General features: G+C 38.4%; 2 protein-coding genes across 3 annotated transcripts; one reads left to right on the forward strand and one right to left on the reverse strand.

Moving 5' to 3' along the window:
- The first annotated feature begins 264 nt into the window (after positions 1-264).
- aifm4 (apoptosis inducing factor mitochondria associated 4) lies at positions 265-6,664 on the forward strand. Of its 2 annotated transcripts, XM_034700924.1 has the most exons (20): positions 265-433; positions 540-605; positions 1,076-1,154; positions 1,316-1,425; positions 1,530-1,639; positions 1,889-1,933; positions 2,039-2,120; positions 2,381-2,493; positions 2,649-2,735; positions 2,818-2,909; positions 3,096-3,226; positions 3,447-3,562; positions 3,663-3,734; positions 4,063-4,126; positions 4,297-4,373; positions 4,608-4,725; positions 4,843-4,941; positions 5,024-5,099; positions 5,189-5,293; positions 5,745-6,664. In XM_034700924.1, exons 3-20 carry the CDS (start codon positions 1,078-1,080, stop codon positions 5,773-5,775), a joined length of 1,605 nt encoding a protein of 534 aa, XP_034556815.1. In that variant the 5' UTR covers positions 265-433; positions 540-605; positions 1,076-1,077; the 3' UTR covers positions 5,776-6,664. The 2 variants fall into 2 exon arrangements, with proteins under 2 accessions (XP_034556815.1, XP_034556814.1); XM_034700923.1 differs by having other exon boundaries at positions 265-605.
- Positions 6,665-7,279: 615 nt separating this feature from the next.
- Positions 7,280-10,496, reverse strand: zgc:153372 (uncharacterized protein LOC767695 homolog). The gene is made up of 10 exons (XM_034700925.1): positions 10,313-10,496; positions 9,865-9,995; positions 8,883-9,033; positions 8,667-8,803; positions 8,493-8,562; positions 8,322-8,403; positions 8,081-8,212; positions 7,857-7,999; positions 7,558-7,683; positions 7,280-7,441 (listed from the first exon to the last, which is right to left on the reverse strand). The coding sequence occupies exons 1-10, from the start codon at positions 10,346-10,348 to the stop codon at positions 7,364-7,366; spliced, it is 1,086 nt and encodes a 361-aa protein (XP_034556816.1). The 5' UTR covers positions 10,349-10,496; the 3' UTR covers positions 7,280-7,363.
- Between the last annotated feature and the right edge of the window lie 216 nt (positions 10,497-10,712).

Raw genomic sequence — 10,712 nt, forward strand, 5'->3', positions numbered from 1 at the left:
ATCTTCATTGAAAAAAACTGTGCTTTTCTTTCAAAAATAAGGACATTTCTAAGTGACCCCAAACTTTTGAACGGTAGTGTACCTTTTAGGATTCCAAAGTCTCAGAGGAAGCAAATGGCCCCGAGGTATTCAGACAACATCAAGTGTGGTTCTCTTTGACAAATTTTTGGACAAGTCTGATACAAATCATTACCAAACTTGAGACTTTAAAACCGCGACCCGTGCACAGTGTACATAATCAGTCCCTTCCCTTCTCGGCCACGGTTGGTTGGGGGAGGGGCTCATAGAGAGCACAGGGCTCCCATTGGCTGTCACGCGGGTAGAGCTCCTGCTCTGGCTTCATTGAACAACCCACGTTTGATTATCTTCTGCTGATACAACTGTCAGCCGGTAGTAGCATCATTTCTGTATTTTCTAAGAGGAAGAAAATCAGGTGATTACAGCTAGGCTACATTCACAGAAATTATTCCATCTCTGTCGTTTGAAAGCGTGTTTGAATATAAAAACCGGTTCTGCCTGGTGGATTTCCCACTTCTCAGATCACTGTCGTGGGCTAAACATCGTTACCTCAACTGCAAGATACAATTCTACTGTTTCAACAGAAGGTAAAATGAGCATGTAATGTAAACATTGTAGCAATAGTAGAAATAGTAAGCACAGGTCGGATATGCATGGCCATGCTTGTTGTTTATATGTTGGTGATTATTTTACATTGTTACATTGTTAAATATGTATTGACTTGTCTTTTGTTAAAAGGGCGTGTAATAAGTAGGTGAGAGCTGCAAATACAAACACAACTTGTTCAACAGCTCTCAACAAAATCCAAAGCAGATTGCAGACCCCTCACACCCTCACATCCTCAACCAAATATTTTATTACTGTATCTGGTTCTGTATTGTTATGAGAAACAATACAATGTAATGTACCAAGAAAATATATTACTCAAAGAAAGCTGTTTAGTTCCTGCATCCCACGTGACCTGCTGGGGATGTTTAATATTAACAAAGCCGGTTGTAAGTCAAGCCAGTCCAGTTTATAATAGTCATGTTTTCCTTATGTGGACCATGGGTTGCAGGGATGAATCCGTGTCAAGAATCCGGGGAAGAGCTGGTGACTGAGATAGTATGTCAGGAGACAGACCTGAAAGATGGACAGTAAGTTACAATGCTTCTAACTTCTGGAAAATATTTGTTTATTGTTCTGTTTGTAAAGCTAACACTATCAATGAAGACAATTAAAGCTGATGTTCTTCTTTGGTTTGACATTCTTTTGATTATTCTCCTTTTCTCTCCCGTCCCCTGTTCATTTTCCACAGGATGAAAGAAATTACTGTGGGGGAACAGAAGGTGTTGTTGGTGCGTACTCACGGGCAGTACAGTGCTGTTGGAAGTCAGTGCTCCCATTACAATGCTCCTCTTGTTAAAGGTAAACCTTCCTCTCGCTTCAGTTTTCTTAATCTCTACATTAGAGTCAAATTTTAACTCTAATTCATTTTGCATTGAAGTAATTTAAGCTGCATGCTCTCTCAGGGGCCTTGCTTGGTGACAGAGTGAGATGTCCCTTTCATGGTGCTTGTTTTAATGTCAGAACTGGAGACATTGAAGAGTTTCCAGGTCTGGACTCCCTGCCTACTTACAAGGTAAAACATGTATGCAGGGAACAACATTTAATGATGCTCTCTAGTTTAAAATGAATCCCTGTTTAGGAATACTTACACTCATTCCTCGTGATCAGTAGAAAAATAGATATTTTTTGTCCAATGTTTGGAATTAAAAAGTTACATCCTTACCCCACAAATGTCTAAAAGCTTAATACAAATACAGCATTTACAGATTTGTTAATTCCCATCCTGTGCCTGAAACTTTCTCTCATTTTTGTTAATTTTCAGGTAAAAGTTGAGGACGGCAATGTGTATGTTTCCATCAACAAAAATGTAAGTGAGAGCAATCCCTTGGATATAAAAGTTGGGAATGTCTGGTTGTATTTTATGTAAAGAAAATTACTGTTTAAACAATATCTTGCATTTTTGTTCCCTCAGTCTCTGAAGCAGACGAGGCGGGTCAAGGCGATGTGCAGCATGGTGCCAGACATCAAACACACTGTCTTGCTGATAGGAGGAGGTAAAGGCTATATCTAATGAAAACAGGGGGCCCTGTTTTAAATTGAGGATGAACAAAGTGCATAATTGCTGCTTCCGTATTACACCTAAGTATTTTGAAAACAATAATTAGGACTTTTGGAAATCATTAATACCTGCCAGCAAGATAAAATACTATGGTCCAGAGATCCTGCTGCAGCACATATGGTGTGCTAGTTTTATGCCATCTTTCTTTTAGCTCCTTGAATGATTAAATACTCACTAATTTGTTTGGGATTTCAGGCCCAGCCTCATTGGTTTGTGCTGAAACACTGCGGCAGAACTGTTACCAAGGCCGAATAATCATCATAACCAAAGATAATCTGCTTCCATTTGACAAACCAAAACTGAGTAAGGTAAGGTGCTAATAGAGGGGCAATGTTACTTGTATTGAAATGTATTTTTATTCATTTTCTTACCGTCTTGTTTGTGAATGAGTAGATTTTTCCGTCAGTGTTGGTTGACAGCTTATGCTGAAAGGTTTTTTGTTTAACGATCTTTCCTCTCTCAGGCTATGAATGTGGACAGTGACAGCATCCTGCTCCGGCCAAGTGACTTTTACCAGCAGCATGGGATTGAAGTGTGGAAACAGAAGGAGGTGAGTAGCACATTTGTGAAAGGTAAAACAAAGGAAAACGGTTTAATTCTTGGGTCCTGCTAATAAATGTGCTGTGTTAAAGGTGGTATCTGTAAATCCGGCTAATACGGAGGTGAAATTGAGCGATGGGACTTTACAGCATTACGACCAGCTGCTCATCTCAACTGGCTGCAGGTCAGAATCTTCATCCATTTACTCAAGCCTCTCACAAACAAATGCAGATTTTTATTTTATGTGTGGATATCATAAGACATGCTAAAGAGGCACAAGAAAATGGAAACCTTCAAAAATAAATGTTGACTTTTATGGTTTCTGTGTGACCGCAGCAATCTGCAGTTTGAATCTTAATTCTGTTCACAGAGCGCGGCCGCTCAGCATTCCTGGTTCGGACCTAAAGGGAGTGAAGTTACTGCAGAGTTATGAAGATGCCAAAGAGATTCACAGCTCCTGTCTGGGCCAGAGAGCTGTCATCATAGGAGCCTCCTTCATAGGTGACAGAGTCAGAATTAAGCTTGGGTGGGATTTTCTGTTCGCTTACAAGGTTGATTAGATGCTTTGTTAAGGGGTCGTCATGACATTATCAATAGCCATCCCTCTCTATATTTAATAAGCTGTTCAAATATTTGGCAGGGCAAGACACGGTTACCTCACTCCACCTGTGGTTTCATTGTAATTTCAGACCACTGAAGAGTTTTTTTTTTATCACTTCAGGTATGGAGGTGGCATCTTTCTTATCAGACAAAGCTGCCAGTGTGGCCATGATTGGTACCAGCGGGTACCCATATGAAAGTTCTCTGGGACCAGAAATTGGCAAAATGTGTATGCAGGTAAAAGACAATGATGACAATAATCATACATGTGTGTAAAGTGGTGGTTTGTGTTTATTATTGAAACCAACTTTTAAAATGCTCTTTCTGTTTTTTTAAGATGCTGGAGGAAAAAGATGTGAAGTTCTACATGAACGATAGAGTTGTTGAGATCAGAGGAAAGAATGGCACGGTAACTCTGCTTTTACTCTTTCAGCTGTTTTTACTGCAAATGTTTGAAACTTTTTTATAGCATGAGAGGACACAGGAGTTGTTTAGAACACAAAACAATGGATCTGTTGTGTTCTAAATGTCACATGACCTTCTGATAGTGAGCCAGAACTAAAACTGAGAAAGCTCAAAAAGGAATCCAGCCATCGATTGTTGAATTATTTGTTCCTTCATTCACTCCTTCATGCTTTTCCTATTGCTATATGTCAAAGAAAGTCTTTGGTCACCCACATTGACATTGTGCTGAACCTACAGTGTGGAAAAAATCCTAAATCAGCTTCTTTTTTCAGGTGAATGGGGTGGTGCTGAAGAGCGGTGCAGTCCTTGATGCTGATGTGGTGATTGCTGGAATTGGTAAATGTGTTATTTTACCTGTTATAGAAAAATGAACAGCTGTTGATTTGGAAAAGAAACATTGCAATGATACTGTAAGGCTTCTGTAGTTGTTACTTGAATAGTCTTTTTATTCAGCTTTTAGAGCACCAATTCAAAACTGTAACCTGAAAATCTGTGTTTTTTTTAAGGGGTAATCCCTAATACAGACTTCTTGGCAGGCAGCAAGGTGGATGTGGATTCAAAGAAAGCTGTGGTTGTTGACAAGGTAACACACAGTCAACAAAGGGCAGAGCCTACCACTGAACCTTTATATTGACATAGCTAATCAAAAATGGTTATGCCTTTATAACTTGTTTGTTTTACATTCAATCAAGGACGTTATTATGTTTTCTTTCACCTTTCAGTTCATTTTGTGTGGTTGACTGAAATGAAAAGCTGTGTATACATGTGTATGTTTGCCTGGTGATGATTCAGTTGAATCCTTTATCTTCATCCCCAGTTCATGAGGACCAATATACCAGATATATTCAGCGCTGGAGATGTCACCTCTTTTCCTCTGACCATCCGTGGGGACCAAAGGGTTAACATTGGCCACTGGCAAATGTCACAAGCTCAAGGTAACAGCCTAAAGGACCCAAGAACCAACTATTTTAATCCTTTGTTTTAACATATTGTTGGAAAAATAGATTAATGCCTGAGTTTAACATTATGCATTATTTTGTTGTATAATTCAGGAAGAGTAGCCGCCCTGAACATGCTAAAAAAGCAGACCAAGATTGAGTCCGTCCCTTTCTTCTGGACTGTGTTGCTTGGGAAGAGTATCAGATACACTGGTAGAGTATTTATTGGGAAATACCACGTTCATATTATAACTTTCCAACCCAGTCTTTACTGAGTATCATTTCCTCTTTCCAGGCTATGGGGATGGATACACAGAAATCATTTTCAAAGGCAAAGTGGAGGACAGGAAATTCCTGGCATTTTACATAAAGTAAGCAAGAGTATATTGACTTATGATACTGTTGAGTGAAAATGAATATTGCTTTTTGCTGATTTTCGTCATTACTCTTTTAATTACAGAGACGAGGTGGTGGTAGCTGCAGCTAGTCTGATGTTTGATCCCGCGGTGGCTCAGATTGCACAGATAATGGCTGCTGGACAGACAATAACAAAGGAACAGGCTCGGTGAGTTTCATTCCTAAATCAGTCAAACTCAAAATTCCTCACAAGTCATTCATGGTTTTTACATCTGAGGATTGAAGCCAATGCTCAATGAGACTGTTCAAGTGATTCCTCTTTGGGTTCGTCTTAACAAGGAAACTATGTTAAATTATTTTTTTTTAGCCACTTGGGGGCAGTGGAGACACCTTATGAACATAGCATTGAGTAAACTGTTAAGGGAAAACAAGTTTACACATTCAGCAGTTAATGAGCAAGATTTACTCTGTCTTTCATTTAGAGTCTTGTTCAATTTAAATCCTGATCCTCTCCTTTTGCCTCTGTTTTGCTGTCCACCAACTCCTGACAGTAATATCTGCTCACTTTAGCTGCACTATGTTCTCCAGCTAGTCCTTAACTTTTAATGTCTGCCGTTTAGTAAGAGGCTGGTATCCTGAAGTGTTTTCTTGCTGTTTAGATCTGATGACCTGAGCTGGCTGCAGATGTAACCTGAGGCCTGCTGTATCCAGGTGCAACACTTCTTGATGACGCAGGATGTCGCCTTTCTGTTTTTCTTACTTCCCTTTCCATCCAGTGGTGACATTTTTCCCTCACTGCCTCAGGGTGTCTGAGAGCCAATCAGACTGCTCTTACCCAGGGCTCTGTTTAAGCTTTATTAAGTTTGCATAATGGTGCACTGAGTGATTTATCTGTTTCCTGTGTAGGTGTGATCCACCTGTCAGTTTTCAGTAAATGTTCTCAACACAACATATATTTTCACATTTCTCCTCACTTAGACTAAGGTTACATTTACAGTCATTTTAATAGGATTTGTTGTGTGGTTATAGTTTTATAAAATGTGTTTTCTTACTATTTCATCTACTCTATATTTTGAAAACACACTCCACTTTGTCTTAGCGTCAGTTTATTTATGAGTAACTTATTTCAAGGCAAATACAAAGGTCAGTTAAGACAGCACTCCACAAGCACAGTGATAAAGCTGTTGATAGTAATAATAATGGTGTGATCAGTCCTAAATGTTTACAGCAGAACTGTGGCCTTACATTAGATTTAACTGATAGAAAAAACATTTCATTCAGATTTATTTAAGTGTGTGATTTGAGAAAAAGAAGCACTTTTTAGAGTTTTACCTTTGACTTGCCTTGCTTTTTTTTTAATTGACACACCAGAATGTGTTGTGATACATAACTAATGCTTGGGTATTTGACAAATCTTTTAGGAAGTTTGATCACTGATATGCCATATTTACTGAAAATGGCCTGTAGGTGCAGCATGGTCTGCAGTTATATCTGTTACAACTTCTTTTGAAATGATTATATGTTCCAATCTAAACTGGTTATTCAAAGATATTAAACATTTGCAGTCGCATACATCAGATACTGTTTGTGTGTTTGGCTTCATGTTTCCACTTTTTGGTTTACAATGGTGTTGAATCTGGTCTTTTTGTCCCCTTTCCTAGCACATCTGTGTTTTTTATGCTGGGTAAGAGTTTACCTAGCATTTTTTAAACCACCCACTGCCTGCAAATACTTTCCTATTTACTATATTACTTTACTATTAAATACTATTATGATTACATGTAATTAATGTATTTGGGAGTTTAATGATGCAGAATGACAGGAGAACACAAGATAGCAAGAACATTAGCATGATGCTTTCACTTCAATTTTTTTTACAGACTCCTCTCATTGTACACATACATTTTTATGTATATACTTTATTCATTTGTAGATTAAGAATATCACATGCTGCATGTAGCATCAAATATTTGCAAGATGGTAAAAACATTTTTGATTGTTAATAAGCTTATTGTCTTATTTTGTTTCTTGTATTTATTGTTAGAAAATCAATGTTAAGGCATTAGTTGTCATACAGCTTTAAACTGTGATGTTATTCACAAAATATCTGAAACTTAAGGATTATTCTTAACATCTAAAACATTATTTGATCCAAAGTTATTGATCTGTAAAAATCCATATCAGCTTACAAAAATCTGGAGCATTCAGTCTGGGTTTATTTCAGTTCTATTAACATCCTCTGTCTTCAAAACATTTCCCTCAGGATTCAGTTTGAGCTTCATTTGCCTGTTTTGGAGCATTGTATCACAGAGGATCCCATACTGTCAGCCAGACGAAATGGATCAAGGTGGCAATACTGTGGAAGAAATAAAGAAATGCACATTAAGAGGAAGATGTTAACAAGTTGTACTGTTGTCTGAATGCAGATAGTAGTTATCCTTTCACAATAAAAGCTTTGGGTTTATTATCTACCTGCTTTGTCGAAGCTGAGCAGACTGGAGCTGGTTTATCTGATATCTGGATTTGGAAATCCGGATTGAAACGGGAATTCTGGAGGATTGCTGCCATCTCTCCATGTATCTCTACTGCCACACCTTTCTGTACAGCACAAAAGAAATCACTGATCTTTCTGACCACACAGCAGATTGGATGTTTCAATATAATATACATGGAAAGACCGACATTCAACGCTTTCTTTTACATTTTTCTTGTAGATTCCCTAGAACAGTAGAACACAAGCAATCTGGTGTTTATTGTAACATATGTCATACCTTGAAGCTGTGGCAGGAGTCAAAGACCAGCTGATCTGGGAAATCTGCCACAGTCCCTTTATAGGTCACTGTCGCTGCAGACAGGACTGGAGTTTTGGGCAGCTTAAAGAGTCGGTAAGTGACAGAGGCATACTTGATGTCTCCTGCAAAAATGAAAAGCTGGTTCGGTAATGGAAAGAAATCGAAACTTTCAGTACTTCAAAATTTACACTGCCTTCTCGTACCTGTTTTTTCTTTTAGCTCATTGCTGTAGATCACAATGTTGCTTGCTGAAACAAGGTGTGGAGTGCTGAAGCCGACGCTTTGGGCCAGTAAAATAAAGTCAAGCCAAAACTGAGAGCCGCCCATCCCCTCACCTGCAGAAAACAAAAGTCATGGCAAGAGGATGTCACATTTAAGTGATGCAGGGATTGTGAAATCCATATTCTATGTGTAATTCATGTCATAAATAAAAGGTTATTTTACTCCACAGGACTGCATCTTGCTTCATGTGATCAGGAAGGACTTTGCTGGCGTACATGTCACTAAAGTAGAGCTCACCTCCGTCCTATGGAAAATGAGAACCATTAACAGTATGTCTACATATATTTGTCTTTGTATATGTTAATGTTTAAGACAAAAAATCGTCAGACTAACCTTCAGGACATTGTAGGCCTGCTGCAGCACAGCTCTTTTATCAGCACACAAACAGATGACACAGTTGGATCTGGATATTAACAAAGAAAAAATGATTATATGCATGTAAAAAGAGACCATAGAGATCATTGGCTAATTCAGAATCATATTCATGCTGCAGCATGCTACACTTACAGCACAACATCCATTGAGTCATTTTGTATGCCGGCCTCGCTCAGCTTCTCCATGTAACCCTGGACAAACGTGACGTTGGGCTCTTTATAGCCAAACTTCTCCTGATGATACTCAATGTACTGACAAGAAGTTCTGATCTAAAGAAAAACAAGCTTAATCAGTACAAAGAACAAGGATGAAGTGTCTCATAATTCATCTGAGAGCATCTTTAATCACCAGCTCCTCTGTCATATCGAGCCCTGTGACGTGTCCGCTCGACCCAACAAGTTTACTGAAGGCATAACAGTCTCTGCCAGAGCCACTGCCGAGGTCCAGGACCTTGCAGCCTTCAAGCTTTGCTGGAAAGGGAATACCACAACCGAAGAATCTGGAAGAAAATAGCAGGAAAGACATCACAAAAAATCGCTGTGATCCTGTGCTGTAAGGGATAACAACAGACTAAGATAGTATTGGCTGAATTTGGATGCCTATTTCTACACAGCATAATACACTGAGAATCATGGGATTTTTTTTTTCTTATTAATGTAACCAGGAATATTCAATCAGTCAAGGTGCTCTGAAATGTGGCAAGTCATGGACATCTGCTTCTAGTAGTAGGCTAATTTAACCTCAAGTTTATTGTCCTGGGATGAAATCTGCCTTGCAGCTGGGTGAAACAAAAGAACATTATGGCAGATGCACTATGGTAAATCCAACAGTATTAAATACGTGACACGTGATATGAAGGATGTTTTTAGCTATCAACATTGAATCCAACAAGATATTTGAGGGGGGGAAATGAGTTGAGTCAGCATGAGTATTTAAGAAATCAGTGCCTGCTATCAAATAACTATTGAATCTGTTAATCATTCACCTTGTTGTCTAAAGGCTGGTTTATTTATGAGACTATCTGATGTGTACAAATTTGTGCAATTGTGTAGAGAATGATGTCATGCCTATTTGTTGTTCTTTTGTATTTATAGCTAATGTTATTGTTATTATTTTTATTTCATTTTTATTTGTAGGTCTTATTCTTATGCCTTGTACAAAGAGAGCACAGTTTACCAAAGTCAAATTCCTTGTGTGTTCAAGCATACCTGGCACATAAAGCTGATTCTGATTCTGATTCTGATTCTGATTCTGAGAAGCATCATGTACAGTTATTGCTAAAGGTGTTTATGGTGCAAAAGTAAATGTGAGGCAAGATTGCAAGCCGTACTTTTCGGTTACTTCCGGATGAACCAGGCTCAATGCATCTGAGACACTTTGCACAGGGCGGTAGGACAAGCTGCAGGCGGACGCACTTGTTTTCAAATCACAGGTGGACTTCAGCAGACTGCCATAGTATTTCTGAAACCAAAATAGACAGTCAATATCTGTTTTTGCACATGTTTTTACATGTCCATGCATTTGTTACAGGTTGCAATGGGTGCAACTCTATGGTCACATTGATAGCACTGTCATAAAAATCCCTTCCTCATTAATATTACATACTTTTAATATTACAATACAAGAGTTTCACATAATAACAAACTTGAATGATTCAAGGTTAATGCATCTTTAACTTCACAATAATTCAATAATAGAGTTAACGGTTACTTTACTGTTTACATTTTAGTTCTAAGGGTTTAAGTCAGTCAAAAACTGTCTAATCCAGACTCATGTACCTTCACATTTTCACGCACGTCGTCACCGGATGCCATCACGTCGTTGCAATGGGTTTCACAAAAACAATAACCTGTTTTCGGACTTTGTGAAAAGTTATCGAGAAGTGATTGAAGGATTGAACTGGATCTGTACCCGGGTCAGCCGCGCCTACATGGTTTTCTGGAACATATATTTTCAGAATAAAAGCGACATTTAGAGCATGTTCGCTCAGATGATACATTTACATACGAAATAGGAATAATATAACCCAGAGTTTATGTGGCGACTCAGTTCTCTACATATCAAATCAACTTTATTTATATAGAATTTTACACACAACACAGTTGATCCAAAGTGCTTTACAACAGAAAATGAAGAAAACAAAGAAAAAGGGAAATAAAAACATACAAACAGAAGAAG

This window comes from Notolabrus celidotus, chromosome 14 (genome assembly GCF_009762535.1).
Source record: "Notolabrus celidotus isolate fNotCel1 chromosome 14, fNotCel1.pri, whole genome shotgun sequence".
NCBI classification, from domain to species: Eukaryota; Metazoa; Chordata; class Actinopteri; order Labriformes; family Labridae; genus Notolabrus; species Notolabrus celidotus.

Coding starts and splice junctions, on each gene's coding strand:
- aifm4 (XM_034700923.1), top strand. CDS start 1,078: ATGAATCCGTGTCAAGAATCCGGGGAAGAGCTGGTGACTGAGATAGTA. Junction 1,640..1,888: donor ACTCCCTGCCTACTTACAAG/GTAAAACATGTA, acceptor GTTAATTTTCAG/GTAAAAGTTGAGGACGGCAA. Junction 4,726..4,842: donor GCAAATGTCACAAGCTCAAG/GTAACAGCCTAA, acceptor TGTATAATTCAG/GAAGAGTAGCCGCCCTGAAC.
- zgc:153372 (XM_034700925.1), bottom strand. CDS start 10,348: ATGGCATCCGGTGACGACGTGCGTGAAAATGTGAAG. Junction 9,996..10,312: donor ACGTGCGTGAAAATGTGAAG/GTACATGAGTCT, acceptor TTTTGGTTTCAG/AAATACTATGGCAGTCTGCT. Junction 8,000..8,080: donor TGAGCTAAAAGAAAAAACAG/GTACGAGAAGGC, acceptor TCATTTTTGCAG/GAGACATCAAGTATGCCTCT.